At 39.3% G+C, this 20,740-nt stretch overlaps 1 protein-coding gene across 1 annotated transcript; it reads right to left on the bottom strand.

The window, feature by feature from the left end:
* Positions 1–547: 547 nt before the first annotated feature.
* Positions 548–19,945, bottom strand: slc25a23b (solute carrier family 25 member 23b). The gene is made up of 10 exons (XM_084743713.1): positions 19,178–19,945; positions 10,044–10,167; positions 9,838–9,925; positions 9,390–9,501; positions 8,553–8,711; positions 5,763–5,915; positions 5,439–5,552; positions 2,138–2,305; positions 1,304–1,454; positions 548–1,213 (listed from the first exon to the last, which is right to left on the bottom strand). The coding sequence occupies exons 1-10, from the start codon at positions 19,394–19,396 to the stop codon at positions 1,032–1,034; spliced, it is 1,470 nt and encodes a 489-aa protein (XP_084599839.1). The 5' UTR covers positions 19,397–19,945; the 3' UTR covers positions 548–1,031.
* Positions 19,946–20,740: the final 795 nt, after the last annotated feature.

The following is a 20,740-nucleotide window of genomic DNA, read 5'->3' as shown; positions in this document are numbered from 1 at the left end:
ATGAACTTTCTTACTGTTTGGGATTAAGCTGCAGTGACTTTCAGACAGTACACTGTAAAAAAAAACAGTTGAGACGACTTAAAATTTCAAGGCAATGCACTGCAATATATTTTAGAGATTCGAGCCCAACTTCAAAAACTGGTCACAGTGAGCTATGATTTGTCTTTTTTTGCATCTGCAAAATTTAGTTGAAAATACTGAAATTTTAACATTTACTTTCACTTCAATGAATTTTGCAGTTTTTTAATACAGTGTTTTGAGTTTCTAAAATTCAAAGCTTTAAGTTGAGCTAAAAACTTTTTCACAACTTAAGAATTTGAGTTGAGCTCAAAATTAAGAAATCTATTGCAGTCAGCTGCCTTGAAATTTTGAGTTTTCTCAACTTTTTAATTTTTACAGTGTAGGTCAGCATGTTTTCACTTTTCATCTTATCAGTGTGGAGCAGTGAGGAGACTAATAACTAATACACGAAGCAAACAGAAATGCCACATTTCCATCACATTTTCTACATTATTTTCAGTCATGTGAGGCTCCACTGATGAACCTCTTCTTCTGTGGTGGTATAATGGCACCTCATTGGAGCATTAGCACCTCCTACTGCTTACCTTGATGAATGAAATCTTAATATTTGCATAATATGATGGAAACATAATGACAACTTGGATAAAATGATCATTTGCTCCTGCAGATTTTCTGATTTGGTACTACATGCATCTACTGTATGTGTGCGGCATGATGTTGTCAGAGAGGACAAACGTTTACTTTGCCAAATTCAAATATGATGTACCTGCAAACTACCCACAAGCTTGGACCTGACTGAGTCAGCAGTGCAGTGCAGCATACAGCAGCGTGATCCCCATCAGTGAAATGGCTCATCTCTCTTCTCTTCTCATCTTAGACTTCCTTTCTTTTTCTTCAAAGGTCTGAGGAGCTGCATCCTCACCTCTCCTCTACTTCCTCTTCTCATCAGCATAATGAAGTCTTTGCTTTCTTTGTCCTTTCCTTCATTAGTCCCTCTTCTTTGTGTCAGTCTAGTAGCCCACCCCAAGGACTTTCTTCATGTGCTCGTAAACTACGTAGGAGATGCTGACAGCTGGGATGACTTTGAGGAAGTTGGGGGTGATGCCGCGATACAGGCCGGGTACACCTTCATGAGATATGATGTATTTGAACTGGCCCACCATGGTCAGCTTGGGTTTCCCTTCAGCAACGGCTAAAAGAAGAAGCAGAAGCAAATTCATTGCTGGATAGTTGTTGATGCTCAGCACATTTAGAATATGTCTGACTCTGTACTACGTCTCACCTTGTGCCTGCATACGTGTCCGAATGAGAGCGAGGGGATAGGACGCCAGCTGGCCGCAGGTGCTGGAGATGGTACCACAGCCCAGCAGGACCAAAACTCCAGGATCTGCTGAATCTACACAGTACCTCTGGAGCCAGGCATTCTTCAGAGTCTTACATCAGGAGCAGTAAGAAAGAGTTTAGAAAATAAAGGAGAGGAGTGGAGGAAAGCAGAGTTACAAGAAGTGAGAAAAAAAAAGGAAAGAGAAAAGTCAAGAGTCAACTGGTTTATTTTCTGCCTTTTTAAAATGAAAGTATATACAGAGCAAAAGTACACAAATATAAATAATAAAACTACACAAATTCTCACCTAGTACAGATTAATAAAAGTAGAAATACTGATTTTGTTTGAGCACTGTTGTCTTTTTTCTTTGTTTTAGTCTTAGGTTTCCTTAAGTCATTATCGTCTTTTATATTTTCACCTTGCTACATCCTTTACATCATTTTATGTGTTGTAGGTTATTTTGTCTTGTTATATCTTTTATGATGTTTGCATCCTTTTATGTCTCCTTACGTCTTTTATATTGTTTATCTTGTTATGTCTTTTACATTTTCACCTTGTTACGTCTTTTATGTTATTTTCGTCCTGTTATATTTTTTATGTCGTTTGAGTCTTGTTATGTATTTTACAACTGGTTACATCTGTCATGTATGATATGCACTGATGGATATACCACACACAAGTAATTGTCTTTTCCATGTGTCCCATCCATCTTCAATGTTGCAAAATAAAAACAATCAATACTTTACTTCCCATATCATTCTGTGTAAAAAACACACACACACACACACACACCTCATACACAGCCAAGTCAATGCCAGCGTATGGGATGATGCCCAATGTATTTGGCAGGTAGCCCCTGTAGAAAGCCCGGAGTCCCTCCGTCCTCAGGATCTGTCTGGCACAGTCAGCCATACCTGAGTATTGTCCCGTCTTTCTTAATGTAAGACGAGTCTTCAGCACCTACCCAACAGAGGGAGAAAGAAGAAGGTTGAAGAGAGTGAAAAAGACAAAGAACACATGGTTTAAAGGGTGAGGACAGATATACATGTCTACGCTGGAATTACTTACATAGTCTGGTTTGTAAGATTTGTTATTATGCTGCTACTTGTTTCCATTCAAAGAAAACTACTCCTTGTCATGTTTGGATTTTTTGGGGTCATTTCTTGAGTGATCTTCTTTCCTTTTGTTTCTGTGTGCTTGACTTCCTGCCTTTATTCCTTTTCCCTCTGATTATTACCACCTCTTCCTAACTGCCCCCACCTGTGTCTTGTAATCCTTCCCCTTTCTAGTGTAGACCGATCAGCCATAACATTATGACCACTGACATGTGAAGTGAATAACACTGATTATCTCTTCATCATGGCACCTGTTAGTGGGTGGGATATAGTAGTTGATGTGTTAGACGCAGGAAAAATGGGCAAGTGTAAGGATTTGAGTGAGTTTGATAAGGGCCAAATTGTGATGTCTGGACAACTGGATCAGAGCATCTCCAAAACTGCAGCTCTTGTGGGGTGTTCCTGATCTGCAGTGGTCAGTATCTATCAAAAGTGGTCCAAGAAAGGAACAGTGGAGAACCAGTGACAGGGTCATGGGCGGTCAAGGATCATTGATGCATGTGGGGAGTGAAGGCTGGTGTGTGTGGTCTGATCCAACAGATGAACTACTGTTGCTCAAATTACTGAAGAAGTTAATGCTGGTTCTGATAGAAAGGTGTCAGAACACAGAGTGCATCACAGTTTGTTGTGTATGGGGCTGCATAGCTGCAGACCAGTCAGGGTGTCCATGTTGACCCCTGTGCACCACTGAAAGCACCAACAATGAGCACGTGAGCATCAGAACTGGACCACGGAGCAATGGAAGAAGGTGGCCTGGTCTGATGAATCATGTTTTCTTTTACATCATGTGGATGGCTGGGTGCGTGAGTGTCACTTATGTGGGGAACACATGGCACCAGGATGCACTATGGGAAGAAGGCAAGCCGGCCTGTGATGCTTTGGGCAATGTTCTGCTGGGAAAACTTGGGTCCTGCCATCCATGTGGATGTTACTTTGACATGTACCACCTACCTAAGCATTGTTGCAGACCATGTGCACCCTTTCATGGAAACAGTATTCCCTGATGCCTGTGGCCTCTTTCAGCAGGATAATGCACCGTGCCACAAAGCAAAAATGGTTCAGGAATGATTTGAGGAGCACAACAACGAGTTTGAGGTGTTGACTGGCCTCCAGATTCCCCAGATCTCAATCCAATCAAGCATCTGTAGGATGTGCTGGACAAACAAGTCTGATCCATGGAGGCCCCACCTCTCAACTTACAGGACTTAAAGGATCTGCTGCTAACATCTTGGTGCCAGATACCACAGCACATATTACATGTCAGGGGGTCAGGTTTTAACCACATAATTGTGATGAATTTAATTGCTGCTGATATCAATATTTGTAAAAGATTTTTTCTGCTCTTCCATCAATGCCCACTGGTATTAGATCCAACAGTGCTATCCTTGAATCTTTCGTAGGGTTTTGATGAAATATCATTTTAAGTGCCTCAAAAATCTCTTCCCAAAATGTTCATAATTAAGTGCATGTCCAGAATATGTGGGTATGGTTGCCAATTTGTGTACCACAATTTCTCAAACATTTATTTGTGTGGGACCCATTTTAGCCACTATTTCTGGTGTCTGAAAAAAAAATCTCATTATCACCTTCCATTTGAATTCCCTCCATGCATTTGAGTTGATCACTAAATATGCTTCAGAATATATTTCTTCCCATTTGTCCTTAGGTATTTCTGCATCCATTTCAGTTTCCCATCTCCTTTTTATCTGTAGTGTATTATTATGAGTCATACCTGAAAATATTTGATAAAGGTGACATACAACTTTCTTACCCCCATTTCCTGTTTGTACTTTTATCAAAAATTCTTTATTGGAGTGGGCCCCAAAACTTAATTTCACTCCTTATGTTTTGTTGAAAAACTCCTTAATGTATATATCTTAACTAGTCAGTGTTAGGAAGCATGAATTCCTTTCTTAACTGTTCAAATGATTTGAGGTTGTCATCCTGATGGAGTTGGTGTAGATTGGTGAGTCTATGTTCTGCCCATTTTCTAAACCCTGCATCTGTATGGAAGGGTGGAGGGTGGACTCTGGTCCATTCACCCATTTGAGTTCAGGGGACGTCTAGGAAAGGCAGAGTCTGGGGCTTTATGCAAATTTTAACATCCAATTTTATAGATGTTTTTTCATTTTCACTCAGGAGGACAGCATATGTTTGAGTTTTCAACTGAATAAACATGTATTTCAAGTTCGTGTTAAGCAAGCACATGTTATTAACCACCCAGACACAAGTATACAAAATTAGGTCTAAAATCATGAAAAAAATAGCAGTTATCTCTGCTCTGAAATGCTGGGGGCATGTCTGCTCTACTAAAAATAGCCTGTGGAGGAAACCAAATCGTGGACAATCCATCGTCAAAGGCCAAGTTGGATGTCATTGGCTGCTGCTTGTAAAAATTTTTAGCGTTTCATGGCCGCAAGAGAGGCTTGTCGTCACTATGGAAACACTGACAGTTGCAGGAGTGAGTGACTGTGTATCTGTGTTTAATCACAGGTGCAGGTCAGGTGGCAGGGTTTATATTCACGGTTCTGGGCGGGTGCAGATTTGACATGGAAATAATTGCTGGTTGGGTCTGGTTCTCAGCTTTGTGGATGTGGGTGGGAGCGGGTTTAGAAAACTAGATCCGTGCAGGACTCACTGCACTCACTCTGCTGTAGTGATCACTATGTGTGACAGGTTAAGGACAGCTCAGGACTTCCTTAATCCAGTGTGAAGTGGTGTTTGGATGCCAACTAGTCAGACAGTTTTGGGGCTAAAATGGTGGCTGGGGTACCCCTATAGCTCAGTTGGTAGGGTGTGCGCACTATGTGTTGAGGTTATCAGTACTCTGTAGCGGCTGGCGGTTCAATTCCTGCCTGCAGCACATTTGCTATGTGTCATTCCCTCTCTCTCTCCCCCTTTCCTGTCATACCTTCAGCTTCAGATATTTGCAAAGACCTATCTTATGAATCTTGTAATCACACACTTTTTAAACTGACCTCCATGGGGTAGATGATAGTCTGGGCAGTAACTCCAGCCAGAGATCCAGCAATGAACCTCTCTTGTACCCTTAAAGTGCCACCCTCTTTACTGCCGCGGATCAGCCACTTGATCTGGAGTAAGAGAAGGAAGGGGTGGAGATGAAAGATGGGCACAGGAGAGTGGTGGTGATACACAGAATAAATACCTCAAATAAATTAGAATGACGCAGCATTCACTCACTCACACATTCAGGTTTGTAGCTCAAATTAAAAATGATTTCTGTTCAGTATTCCTTGCCAATAGATTCCCTCTTTGTCACTGACTGATTGGAGTGCACTGACCTGTTCGTAGGCCATAAATTTAATGGCAGATTCAGGGGCGATCTTGAGGACATTGATGCCATTTCCCCTCCAGAGTGAGAAGACGCCTCCCTCCTGGACCATCCCCCTCAGTCCAGACCACAGATTAATTCCCCGAGATGTCGAGCCGTGTACCTGGACACACAAACACTTCCAGCTCAGTCTTCTTGTTACTAACTGTGGGTTTGAAATGTTTGTAAGCTATTGACCAAGTGTGCTCATCACGTTTATCCTAGAGGCATATATGAAAGGTTTATCCACCATGTGCATCACATACTATTTGGACGTTTATTTAATTTTATGGGTTTTTACCTTTTGAGGAGGGGAAACTGATGTGGAGATGGCGCCTTGATGTGCACACAAGTACCACAGATTAATGTGGCCTGCTGAGCAGCGGTCTGTAACACTTCGGTGTTAAATGTTTGGTAAGCATATGGTGCGTCTGTGGTGTCCATGGCTGTCTGTGTGTGTGCCCATTTGGGAGTAATCCAGCTTTAATACTGGTTTAACAATGGACTGGGATATGTCAGCCCTGTCACCAGTCTCTCTTGAGAAGGTCAGGAAACCGATAGTGGTGAGTACTTGCAGATGAGGAGGATTAGATCGTTTTGTATCTGATTTGAGTTGAGACTCCAGCAGATACATTTTTAAGAATCTGTCTTGGTAATTTGATTATCTTTAGGTATAAACAGTTAACAGTATTCAATGAATAAACAGTTCAAACCTTTAATCAGTAATCAATTAGTCATATTTTGGTGTCTCTTCGTATAAAATGACCATAATAACTCAGTAGGAGGTTTGTGAGTGCTGCTGATCAATGCCAGTCATTCTTTTGTTACCTAAGTGGCTGCTGACATTTCAAGCTTTCAACACAAACAGAGCCAATCCTGCTCTGTGTTTTAGCTATGAACGCTCCAACCACCCACCTGAACTGCCCACCATGTGCTTTGTTTCATTTCTGTAGGTGAGTGGACGTGAATGTCAGCGCAGATGGAGGGATAAAGTGAGCTTCAGACTCTGATAGAAGATTCTCAGTTTTGCACACAAATTAAAGGGACAGTTCTGGAGTTTTGGAGACATGCAGATATATCTGCCTTGTCTCCAATATAATGGAACTAGATGACACTTGGCTTGTAGTGCTCAAAGTGCCAAAAAAATACACCTTTGAAAACTCAACAGCCGTGTCTCTTTCCAGTAATTGACCCAGTTACTCTAGCCAATCCACAGACGTTGTTGTGAGCAGTTTCATGTAGGAACTATTACTATTACTATTTTTTAACTACACCTGTTAACTGTATCATGATGCAGAAGGAAACGTTTATCTAATGGATGGATGGCCGGATAAATGGTACTACAGGTAAAAATATGTATTTTTGAATGATGGTGTTAACTAACTTCAATTTGTGGTGATATGAACACTCACCAGTTTCAAGTTTAGATACATAAATAAATACATATTCTCATTGGCATATAGGCAGTATTGGAGTATCAGTTAGTTGGTCAGCTTGAAATTTGTGATTCAAATTTCCAACAATTAAAGTGCATTCCATTTGTACTGGGAAGTTGTATTCACCAACCCTGACTTCAAAATCCAAGATGGCAGCTCTGGGCATCAGCTGAAGTAATACAGTTAAAGTGACGAAACCTCCCAGGATTGAGCGTCCCAAGTCACTGAATTATCTCAGTTTCACCACAATTAAAATAATAGTTATAATATTCTACTTGTTTTAAAAGCTTGCATAAATGTTTATCATGTTCTGTCCCAGATAAGCAATCCAAACACGTCTGAATTCAATACTGATTTGTCTGTATGTGTTTCAATCAATCAGTGTGCTGTTGTCAAGGCTGTTGCTGCTGGTTGAAGTTATAGGCTCTGACAAAGGCTGTCAGTATGCTAACGGTTAGCGATCACACAAAAGAGAAGGTCTGTCTTTTCTACAACGCTCCAGGAGGCAAATTCTTTCCTTCCTCCATTAAGTACCCAGTAACAAAAATGCTGTGTTCATTGCATCCATCAGTCCTCAAAGGTGAGTTTGGTACATGTGCTAAGTGCTAAAGTAATTGTCTCCCATCCTGATGAGCAGGGATGGGAGGGTTACTTTGAAAATGTATTCTGATATACAGTTACTACTTTAATGTAAAGAAATGTGGTCAGTAATGTAATCCAAGTATCACAATATTAAAGTAATGTAACTTCCTATTACTTTTTGATTGCTCAATATGAAATATGGTGAAACTGTTTAGACTGATAGCGTTTCTAGGGCCACAACTAACAATTATTTCCCTCATCAATTAATCATTGCAGCTCTAAGAGTTTTATGTTTATTATTAGGTTCATCAGTTTGTCCAGCTGTCCTGTCCCTGAGGGTCCCAGTGTGGGGTTTGAAAATATGGTGACCATGAATGTACTGTTTAGCACTTCTGTCTTTTGTGTCTCATTGAATCAGTACACACAGTGTTGTCCAACTTCTGGGACATGTTGCCATGGTGTTGTTATGTGGAAAATACTGCGCAACTGTTACTGCTAACAACTGTACATCAGAGGTTTTCTGGAACGCGTCCGTGTGTGACATCATTCCCTGCTCTGACGTCTGAGTGCAATGTGGCATTAGCTAAAGCAACCAATGGGAGCTGTATTTTCACTGTGTGTGAGTGTGGACATAGTTTTCTGATACAATACATTTATTAAGACACTATCATACTAAATGTATAATCTATAGATTACATTATAATGCTTGATCTTCAACCTTGAGTGGCAGTGAAAGGACCCACCTGCATGAAGACTTTGAGGCGGTCCAGAGGAGCAGTTCCTGTCCGGGAAACGGCCCCTGCCATCGCTCCGGCAACCAGCTGCCTCCACACGAGACCTGACCGCCGCTCCCGCTCTGAGAACTCATCAGGCACTGTCAGGTGTTCCCCAATGTCAAACATCTGTGACAACATTACAAATTAAAGGGCAAATCTGTATTTATTTTTAGGGGGCGTTATCCTTAAGTATCCTTACTGTAAAAAAGTTCCTTGAAGAAAAATACAACAATATACAGTTTTGCTTTATCTTCTGCACCACCACCTACTGTACTATATATACAAAAATCTACATATTTACAATTTATTTCATTTTAGTTCTACTTTATTATGCAACATGTGCTCTGTTCCTGTTCTCAGTAGTGTAAAGACGCTGAAATTACTATAGGATGTTATCACTGTCATTATCATTAACTTGAACACTACTATCACCGGAACAGTTAAGTTTCAAATCAATCCGTGAAGAAGAAAAGTTAACTGATCTGATACATGTGTCCTCAAACGTTAAAGCAACTCACAATGGAACAGTATTAAACTATTTCTCTGACCATTTTTTTGGTTAGTTAACTTCTTTGTCATCTGGAACCTCCGCTAACAGAGAGTTTTGGAAACGTAATATACAGAACTTAAATGTTGAAGGTCTGATAACTGCTTAAAAACAGGAAATTGTTAAAGCAATGCAATTAAATATTTTGGCTATTTTAGCTAAATATTACAAAAATAAAAAAATAAACATAAAAGAGAAAAAGAAAAAAGGAAAAGAGAAAAGAGAAAAAAGAAAAAAGAAAGAAGCTTCTGACTCACATGGGAATGTTTCCAGTAGTGGACAATCTCCTCCATGTTGTGGAAAGGGTTGAACAGGAAGTGATCGCGCCATTCAGTCCAGTCAATGGTCATGGTGCCATCCCTGTCCATACTGGGAACGAGAGTAACACCAGAAAATTACAACAAACACAGAACAGTGCCATCAGTAAGATCATTTGGTTTGGACTAGAGAGCAGCCTCTTCCCTCAGGGTTTACACCGAACCCCTAAATCCGTTTCGGTTGCCCATAGAGAGAAAAAGATATGCTGATGGCTGTGTACTAGAAAGAGTTATTGAAATGCTATTGCATGTGTATGATACAATCCTCGTGGGGGTCTACTTATGGGGTCCAGGATTTTGGACACACACACACACACACACACACACACACACACACACACACACACACACACACACACACACACACACACACACACACAGACTGTACCTCTGCAGTATTCTGGAGGCCTGCTCCATGGTGACCTCCACTCCAAGCTTGTGCAGTAAGTGCTGGATCTCTCCCACATCAATTCGACCTACAAGACAAAAGAGAAGGTGTGAACACCTCAGTCTGTTTGTGCAGCTGACAGTAAGGTGATGTTCAGTGTGTTTTCTGTGGATCACAGGAAAACAGAGAAGTGAGTGTGCCCACACCATCCTTGTTGCGGTCAACACTGTGGAACATGAGCCACAGCCTCTTCTCATGAGCCCACAGGTACTGGGAGAACTCGTGGAAGTCCAGCAGACCATCGTGGTTGGTGTCACTCTCGAGGACGATCTGTGGGGACAGCAGCAGACTGTCAGTCATTCAGCAGGGAGGACACACGGGTTCACATGGGATGGAGTAGGCAGAGATGGTAGGGGTAGGGACATACAGAGGACAGTGTGTTGGTAGCAGAAGAACTAAGCACTAATACTTAATAAGTGTACTTGAGTAGATTTTTCAGGTCTTTGGACTTTACTTAAGTATTATTTTTTCTGACAACTTTTTACTTTTACTCCCTACATTTTTAAACAAATGTTCATACTTTCTACTCCTTACATTTTCAAAACAGGCTTGTTACTGATCACAGAAAATATGATTCCTTTGCATATCCATTAATGCGTACCACAAAAAACAGACGCAACAAGAGGAAAATAACAAAAAAGACATAACAAGGAAAACAACTAAGACAAAAATGGCATCTTCAATGAAAAGATGTAACAAGACGAAAACAACATAACAAGACCGAAAAGATGTAACAAAATGAAAACAACATAGCAAGACAAAAACAACATAAACAATGTAGCAGCACAAAGATGACAAAATAAGATGAAAATGACATAACAAGGTGAAAACAACGCAACAAGATGAAAAGACGTAACGGAGAAAACAATACAATAAGATGTAAGAAGTAAAAATGGGCATAAAGATGAAACAAATATAACATGATGAAACAGACAGAGGGGAAGACTTGAAAGCAGAGAAAAATTGAAGTTCAGTTAGTTTTACAAACAAAGAGTCTGTAGAAATATCCTTTAGAAGGCTACTTTTTACTTTTATACTTTGAGTACACTTCAGAATCTTTCTTTACTCAAGTATCTGTACTTCTACTAGAGTAAAAAAATGCGTATTTTTTCCACCTCTTTGTGGTGGTGTAGACAGCATGGACAGAGCCGGTGGTCAGGGAGTGTACACAGAGTGCAACAGATACACAAGTGAGAAGAGGACAGGACATGTAAGGCACTGTGCTCCCTGTGAAAGTCAAGAAGAAACCACATCTTACCTGACGGCAAACAAAACCTCTCCTCTCTTGATGAGGACAGAGAGACAAAGAGAGACAAAGAATACAAGACTAGTTCCTGTGCACAGAAGGCTCGACAAACACACATAAGCACATATACTGTTTTTCTAGGCCTTCACTGAAGTACAAGTACACTTACTAGTGTAGTAACAGTGACATTAAAAATTCAAAAATTGCATTACACTTTTTGACCTTTGGCAGCCACTACTGTCTTCTGTCAACTATCTTTGTAATTATGTTTTTGCTTTTTTTGTAATGTTAACTCAAGTGAATACATTTTATTCTGCTTTAAACCCCAAGTCATCCATCCCAGTCCACAAAAATGTTCAGGTCAACTATCGTGTCCACTTGACACACAATTGTAATAAAACAATGTCATTGGAAACTGGAACATAGAATTTATCAAAAAAAACAAAAGACTCAAAGAATTGTATAAATGGTTTCTGAATTATCAGGACAACTCATCACTGAACATTTACAGGAAATAATTTGCTCAAAATTCATTCAAATTGCTTGTTGCACATAAAGCTGTCTGTTCACAATTTGGGTTAATTGTATAGCTCATCAGTTGTTACTGTTGTATATTGAATATAATATGAAATATCCCTAAAATATGGCACTTAGTTAGGGGTTGCAAGTTTAATCGGTGATTGAAAAGATGTCCCTTCAACAAAAAGTTTGGGAACCACTGTTGTAGAGCAATGTGACTGTCACAAGTCAATGTGCAGGTGCCTCTGCCACAAAAACAAAGACTCTTTGCAACAAGAGTTGGTGTGAGCCAGAGAAAACCAAAGACAATTTCAACCACAAATGAGAAACAGAAAACTGATACCTGATGAGAACTGCTTTGCAACTGTGTATGAAAATAGGGCCCTATTCTTGGTGGCCTAGTTTTTAAGATGCATGCCATAATACTGCAGCATCCTTGGTTCAGTTGTGGCTAGTGCATGTCATAATGCCCTCTCTCTTCTTCTCTTATCTAATAAAGGTAATACACCAAAAAAGAGGAGTTAAGCAAACAATTTAATAAACTATAATAATATGAATATTCCAGTAGAAAGCAAAGAGATTAGAGTTTCATTCACATTTATCTTCTGCTCTAAACTGATGACTACAGACTGTCAGCAACTAATGAAATATGGTTATTTGTGTAATGAGGTTGTGTTTTCAGTCACGTTTGTTTGTTGATGTGTTACTTGGATACCTAAAAAAACTTTGTCAACAGACGACAGTGCATGGAATAATAATAGGTTTTTCAAATGTCATGGCAACACAACCCTGGAAAATGTGGCCCTTGTCTAGGGCTTCCAGGCTCGGTTGCATATATAAAACAACAAAAAGACTGAGCGTTCGGTTGCCAGGCTAAAGTTAAAGCTTGTGAGCCCACCTGTTTCCTCTCTCCTCCGGCCCTGGTCCGACGCCTGTCACTGGGCCAGCTAACGCTCCTTGATCTATCATTTTTTGACAGTTCATTTTGAAGACATTAAACATTTGGACAATAACGCCACATAAAACTTTGCATGAGAAACGGGGACAGTCCTTTTCGTTGTGGCACTTAAAAAAGCTCTCTTCACTTACAACACCTGCTCCCCATTGTCTCACTTGATTACTTTGGCACGCTGCTTTCAAACTAACATCCTCTCTGTGACTAGGTGAGCCCGCCCCCTAGCCTGACAGCCATGCAGGACAGCCAATAGAGGGACAGTATGCTCTGACACAAAGAATTGCTTTGTACAATTCACACTAAACCTTTCACTCCTGCTCAGTAAATCAAATCAAATAAAAATGTCCTGCTCAGTTTTACTTCTGCTACTTTGTCTAGTTTGCTGCTGGGGACACTTGTCAACCACTAAGCACCTTTAAACATAACAGCCCTCAAAAGTCAGAGAAGTGCTTTCAGCTAATTACCCCATGCCAGTGTGTATGTTTTCGTTCCTCTACACTTGTAAGAACCATTGAGATTTTTAGACGCTGGGAATGAGAGCACTTCTGTGAAGAGAATTAAGTTTGGCTGTCGCTCATTATTTTCAGGGGGTTCATTTATTCATAATTAGTCCTTTAAGACAAGAGAAGCAAAGAAAGCCTGCTTTTATCTGTGTTCACAATGGCGGTGGTAAATCAGTGCAGATGCTGAAAGTATTTGGGTCTTCTTGGAAGCCAATCATGATGAAATGTGTTGTTGGAGGATTTGATGAATAGAGCCAGGTTAGACTTCTGACTTGCTGCCAAAATGGGCCAAGGTATTTATCTAACATCTACATTTAAGAACACCGAGAATACTCTATTCTTAAATGAGTGTGAAGAACAAGAGGAAATATTAAGCGATTGTGATGGAGGAACCTATAAGAACAGCTCTCAAGTGATCATGTTTGATTATGTGTGCTCAGAGAAACAATCAGACACATAGATACTGTTCACTATTTGAAAAAAGTAATTCTACTTGTTTGTTATCCTAAATTAACCTGACACATCAGATGGTTTGTTACACAGACCCATTCGGAAAGTCATATTTGGAAACTGTTTGGAAAAGGGTAGGCACTTAAAAAAAAAAAACACTTCGCAGGTGACTTTTTTTTACATCTTAGTTAATAAAACACAGTGGTTAAAAGTTGTGAAATTCCTGCTGTAAAAAACAGTAGTAGTGCCCTGATTGTATCTACACTGAACAGGGTGGATGGCCTGGATAATGTGTGTAAGAGTTGTGCAGCCATTTTCACAGCCGTTCAAATGACTACTTTGACAAAGACAGAGATAAGTAGATCACAGTGAAGTGAGAGCCAGACTACCAAATCAGTTGTCAGCCAAGGTCAGAAGTGTAGCAGGTTTGTTTTACAGATCGACTGTTAAAATATTCATCCACAAAGGGTTAGATTCCTCTGCAAACTGGGACAGCCTCTCTTTATATGGTGTTAAAACCAGGGCACACAAATTAGCGACTGACCTGCAAGAGGTTAATAATGACACAAAATGACAATCTCACCCAAAAGACTTGAGTATACTGTTTTATGGCACTATTATTAATTAAAGGTGGGAAAATATAGTCTGTGGCAGAAGTGAGCTGTTGTTGGTTGCTTTTTTCTGCTATGCCTTTACTAAATCCAAATGTCTACTGATACATTTGGGATACAACTGGGATACATCTCAAAACGTCTTAACTTTCCTTGACCTAAAAAATTATTTTGATTGGTTGCTACTATTTTTCACAATACAGTGAAGCAGCACATTCCCTCATGTCCAGTGATGATTCAAATAGAACTTTTAATTTAGATTAGTGCTGTGTGCCCCCTCCTGTTCACTCTGTACACACATGACTACAGCCCCTGACATGGAGAGAACTCTATTGTTCAGTTTCACTTATGACACTTATGTCATTGGTCCGATTTTAAACAACGGTGAGACCCAGTAGCGTGAGGAAATCATTAGTCTTTCAGGGTGGTGTGCAAAAAACAATCTATTGCTTAATGTCTGCAAAACCAAGGAGCTGATTGCTGAGTTTTAGGTTCCTGAGAATCAGTATCACAAAGAACCTGTCATGGACATCACACATCACTCTGATAAAAGAAGGCTCAGAAATGGCTGTATTTCTCAAGGACCTAAGAAGGCAAATTTCCAGTGCTATGTTCTTGTCAACTTCTACAAAGTAGCAATTGAAAACATGCTGACTGGAAACATCATACAAACTGGCATCATGGGATGTGCATAGCCAGAGACAGGAGGATACTAAAAGACAACACCCATCACAGTCTGTTCACCCTGCTGCCATCACCATCAAGCAGGACATACAGAAGTATCCACCACTGTACCACCAGACTGAAGAACAGTTTCTCCCCTCAGGCTGTAGGACTGCGTCATTCATCCTAAGCACTGATCAGATCTGATAATCAACCAGACTGATAATCGATTGATCCTTGTTATTCATTTAAGTTGAAAACTTGAAATAAAGGTTTACATACTGAATCAAAATTGAGTTTTACAAGGTCAGCAGTGTGGGATATCAAAGTCTAAATCATGAGATATTAAGTCGAAATTTTGGACAACATAGTTTTGAGATACAAAATCACAATTTTCACTTTGAGGTTCATAATTTTAACTTGTATATAGTTCTTTCAATTCATTTTCATCATTCTAACTTTAGATCATTTTTCTGTTTTCCTTTGAGAAATGAACGTTCATATTCTGTAAGTTATTTAATTATTTGTCATGGGGGGATGAAGCTGTTTGTTCATTCACTTGAAACTAGCGATGACTCATTTGGTTCTGAAAAATTGGCTTAAAGAATATAATAGATCCAAGACAAAAATGACAGAGGGGCAAGAAAAAGCACAATGGACACTACTCTGGATTTATCAATACACAGCACAGTTAGACTGCTAATATTTCAAAGCCATGGTCAGGGCCACAGATTCTAACTGTCACAAACTTCAGTCAGATGAAGGATCAATGAGCCTGGAAGACTAGACTAACATTAGAGCTGCAGTGATTAATAATCAACTATTTAATTAATCATCAACTATTTTGATAATTGATTCATTGTTTTGGGTATTTTTTTTTAAAAAATACTCAGAAACACTTTATAATAAGGGTCCATTAATTCACATTATTTAATGCTTAATAAGCAAGTACACTATGGTATTAATTCATACATTAATTAGACCTAATACTTAATACAAATGCTCTCAATATTAGTAATAACCACAATAAGTATTAACTAACATTAAATTAATGGTATAATAAGAATTATATTCCGTTAACAAATGTCTGTTGTTAACATTGAATGTTTACATGTTAATTAAGGAACTAATTATTAATAGTATACAGTTGACAAAAATGTTAATCAACATGTGTATTATGAAAGGCACAACTAAGAGAAAAACATTTTTATACATGTTTGTTTAAGAGTAATAATTATGCATTCTCCAACTTCAGACTTTTTGGATCAGTGGACTGAACTGGTCTACATGTAGAGGTCTGCCTTTTCCTTTTTTTTATGTACATGTTCATTAAGTTATAGCCTAACAAATGATTTATTGTGCATGTTCTATAAATAATGTATATTAAGCATAAACTAATGTTAATTACAGTAAATACTCAAAATTTTTAGCTCCTTAAAAGTGAATATTTTCTGGTTTCTTCACTCCTCTCTGACAGCAAACTGAATATTTTTGGATTGTGGACAAAACAAGACACTTGAGGACGTCACCTTGGGCTGTGACAAAAAATCAACCAATTTTTTTTTCACAATTTTCTGATATTTTATAGACCAACAACTAAACAATTAATCGAGAAACTAATTGCCAGATTAATCAATAATGAAAATAATTGTTAGTTGCAGTCCTAACTGCTCCTGCCCTCTGTCTATTGCTAGAGGATGGTCCATACTGCATGCACTGGGTCAACATGTCAGCCTCTATGTGCAGACACACTGCTGACACAATCGGACAAAATAAAGCCATGTTTTGAAAAGAACATAAAACTTGGTTTTAAAGTATGATGCAAGAATTGAAGACTGGAACTGAACAGTTCTGCTTGAATTAAGATGCTGTACTATAGTCTTGTGGCACTGACACTGTAGTAGATGCCTTAGTTGTAATGGAGAAAACCCCACACACTGCCCTCAGCACTCTCATGCGTTATTGAACAGCATTTCAACTCGGGTGGTGTATTGGAGCGGTCTCTTAATGTAATTAGGAAGGTTACTAAATGAGTTTAGTGACTCAGAAGGGCCTAGTTGGGATAAATGTGAGAACAAGCCCTGTGCTTCCTAAGCAGCAGTTATTACTATCCTAAAATCACTGGGTGGTGGTTACACTCTGACTTTTTACATCATCCAGTGACCACAAACTGCAATTTAAACATTGATTTGTAGTTTAAATCTAATTGATATTTAGTCTGAATGTCAAAGACCACTTTTAACTCTAAAATATGGTTACAACATTGTGTCACAAAACAAAAATTTATTTAATCATTCTGATCAGTGTGAAAGCATTTCTCCAAAGTTTTAATTCACTGGTAGGTGAAATGCGGTCAACACTACAGCGAAACTTTAGTGCATTTAAAGATTGTGTAAACAAAAAAGGGAGTTTCTTCTCAACACATTCTACATATTAGAAAATGGTTGATAAAAACATGTGAAAAGACTGAGAACTATGTAGTACTGAATTGTGGAGTTAGACCAGTAGACGGTTGATCACAATTTTTGTGTTCAGGATTTTTTGGGTGGACCTGAAATATGGCTGGTTAATTGTTAAGTTGTTTTTTTTCCCTTTGAAAACTTGTCACCATTTACTTAAAATTGTTTGGGAGATTCTGCAACACTGTTTTTATGTGAAACTCCAGAAGTGTTTTGTGGACTAAAAAAACTAAACATGACCTTCAGTTGGCATGAGAGTGAGTAGATAATGACTGAATTTTCATTTTTGGGTGAACTATCCCTTTAATATTACAGTCTTGTCCTAAATGGTATTGTTAAATAGGACTGCAACAAATTATTATAATCATAGTCGATTAATTGGTCAATTATTTTCTTGACTAATTGATTAATAGTTTGTTTAAAAATGTCAGAAACTGTTTAGCCTAATATAGTGTTTTTAGGGTTGCAACTAACAATTATTTTGTTGGAAATGTCTTGTTTTGCCCACAAAAATATTCAGTTTACTGTTAGAAGGGGAGTAAAGAAACCAGCAAATATTCACAATTAAGAAGCTGAAAAATGTCAGAAAATGGTGAACATGTCAACCCGTGTTTTCCCTGTTGTTATATTCACAACCCAAAGATATTAATTTACCGTCATACAGGAGTAAAAAATTAAATTAAATTAATAAATAAAGATAAAAAATCAAAAAATGAACATTTAAGAAGCTAAGATCAGAGACTTTTTTAAAAATGTACCCAAACTGATTGACCAATAATCAGTCCTCCAGTTGGCAATTAATTTAATAATCAATTAATCATTGCAGCTCTATTATTAATTAGTTTCTTATATCAAATGATTGCTAGTCTAATTCAAGTTGTGTGGTAAAAAAAAAAATGTTACACTTGCCCACAGTCTCCCCTATTTATCTTACATGAGTAAAGTTTTGAATGCAGTATTTGTACTTGTATTTGAGTATTTTCAGTGTGGTGTTAGAAAGGCACCTGGATATTTCTTCCACTGTTGCTCAATGATTTATATTTTTGCTATAGTCTAGTCCAATACTGATTTACTAGGGCTGCAAGTCACTATTATTTTCATAGCTGATTAACTGGTTGATTATTTTCTCAATTAATCAATAGTAGTTGTTTGTTTTAAAATGTTAGAAAATGGTGAAAAATTTATGTATAAGCCTGAGATGACATCCTCAAATGTCTTGTTTTACTCACAATCCTCAGATATTCAGTTTGCAGTCACAGAGGTAAAGATGTTGAAATGAAATGTCTTTTATTTTATCTACTCCTCTGTGACAAATATGTGTCAAATATTAACATTTAGGAAGCTGAGAAGAATTTAGATTTTTCTTCTCAACAATTGCACAAACCTGAAAATAGTTTGCAATTAATTTAATTTTAGAGTAGGTAATGACTGAATTTTCATTTTTAGGTGAACTACTATTATAGTCTTGTCCTTATTAGTGAAACTGTATATTGTATTATTAATTCATGTCTTATATTAAAGGTGACTGGTCCATTTCAAGTTGTGAGTTATGAAAGAAAATGTTTGGAAAAAAAAGTTACAATTTCCCCCGGTCTCCCCTACTTACATTACTTAAGAAAGGTTCTGAATGCAGTACTGTATTTTCAGTGTGGTGTTGGAAAGGTACCTTAATATTTCTTCCTCCACTGCTTGCATTTGTGTTTTTGCTATAGTTTAGCCCAATATCAATTTACCACTCCATCACTGAATGTCTCTGTCCTCGTGAATGGGAGCTTAAGCATGTGTGTGTGTGTGTGTGTGTGTGTGTGTGTGTGTGTGTGTGTGTGTGTGTGCACATGTCCTAGCATCAGTAATAAGTGCGGTGGTTGCCTCACCTCCTCTGCCTCTCCGTGGTGTAAACCCCGGGCTGCCAGTCCGGCCCTCAGTTCATTGATGTCGACCCTGCCATCTTTATTCAGGTCCAGCTGCTTGAACAGCTCCGCATATCTCCTCTCTGTGACCGGGTCCAGAGGCGCTCCGCTCTCTCCGCTCTCGTCGTTTCCTCCGTGGTGGTGATGAGTCTGGGCGCAGAACCGCTCCTCGTCTTCGCCCATGTGAAAGAGGGAAAGCCGGCTTTCTGTACTGGTCGACTGCTAAAGCCACAGACGAGCATAACAGTGTCAGAACCGAATGAGATGAGTGTGAGTCCGTTTCCACAGGACGCCGAGTTACCTCACACCGTAACGGGAACAGAGAAGCTGAATGGAGGAGAGGAGGAGAGCTGACCGTGACTGACTGCGCTGTTCACCCGCTTCTTCCCTCCCTCCTCCCGGGTGGATGGATGGATGGATGGATGTGGCTTAGCCGAGCTGTCGTGAGATTAATGCTCGTGTCGGTTACATACTCCGTCACAGATCCATCAACTCATTCACGTGAATGAAAGTTTCCGTCACAGGAGGAGCTCGCGACTGAGCAGCCGGTTTTTACCGCAGTCCGTCAAACCACATCTGTGCGCGCGCGAACAGCCTGATACGAACGGCGTCAGGTGGTACGGTCGTATTATTGGTATTTTACAGTCTGTAAGGTCAAATATCCCACAGCAGCATAGGCTAAAATTATTAAAATGTATTTACCTCCTCGCGTTAATCCACCCACTCCGTCTCTGTGATACCGCTCGGCTCTGCTGCTGCTGCATCACGCGAGACGCACGGCTTCTTGAGCGCGCGCGCTCACAGCAGTTCACACGCGACACTCCAGCACCGGACAGTGAAAGAAGGAGAGAGGGAGAGAGACAGACAGAGAGAGAGAGAGAGAGAGAGAGAGAGAGAGAGGGTAATGAGTTCTACCAGCCACTACAACTGTGTGGACCGGAAGTGTTAGTTTGTGTGACCCACTAGCATGGTTGGAAGAGCTAATTGCCTGTTGAAAATGCAGTCAGTAACGTCATCCAGGTATCACAGTATTAAAGTAATGTAACTTGGTTACATTCCATTACTTTTGGAATAACCTTAAATATGGTGAAATTGTTTAGCCTAATATAATGTTTTTAGAGCTGCCACTAACGATTCTTTTCATCACTGATTAATCAGTCATTTATTTTCTCAATGAATAGTTTGGTCCATAAAATGTCATAGAATGGTGAAAAATGTTAATCAGTGTTTCCCTGTCAGAGTAGCCTAAAGAAACCAGAAAATATTCACATTTAAGAAGCTGAAATGTGAGAATTCAGACTTTTTTTAATTAAAAAATTACTTGCTGATGATCAAATAACTTAAATACCTGGCGCAAAGCCATTGCGCTGGTGGCGCAGGTGGCTTTGCTTTCTTACACCAGTGCAGTTTCCATTTTTGCCAGGTCTGCAAGCAACACGACCTGCTTCTTTAAGGTGATGAGAGCTGATTTCAATGAGTTAATCAAGGCACTTGGGCACAGCTGATAGGGGTATCCCGCTGTGCGCT

This window comes from Lutjanus erythropterus, chromosome 19 (assembly GCF_056507025.1).
Source record: "Lutjanus erythropterus isolate fLutEry1 chromosome 19, fLutEry1.hap2, whole genome shotgun sequence".
Classification (NCBI taxonomy): domain Eukaryota; kingdom Metazoa; phylum Chordata; class Actinopteri; order Lutjaniformes; family Lutjanidae; genus Lutjanus; species Lutjanus erythropterus.
The sequence above is the reverse complement of the archived record's forward strand: the minus strand, read 5'-3'. Positions and strand labels throughout refer to the sequence as shown.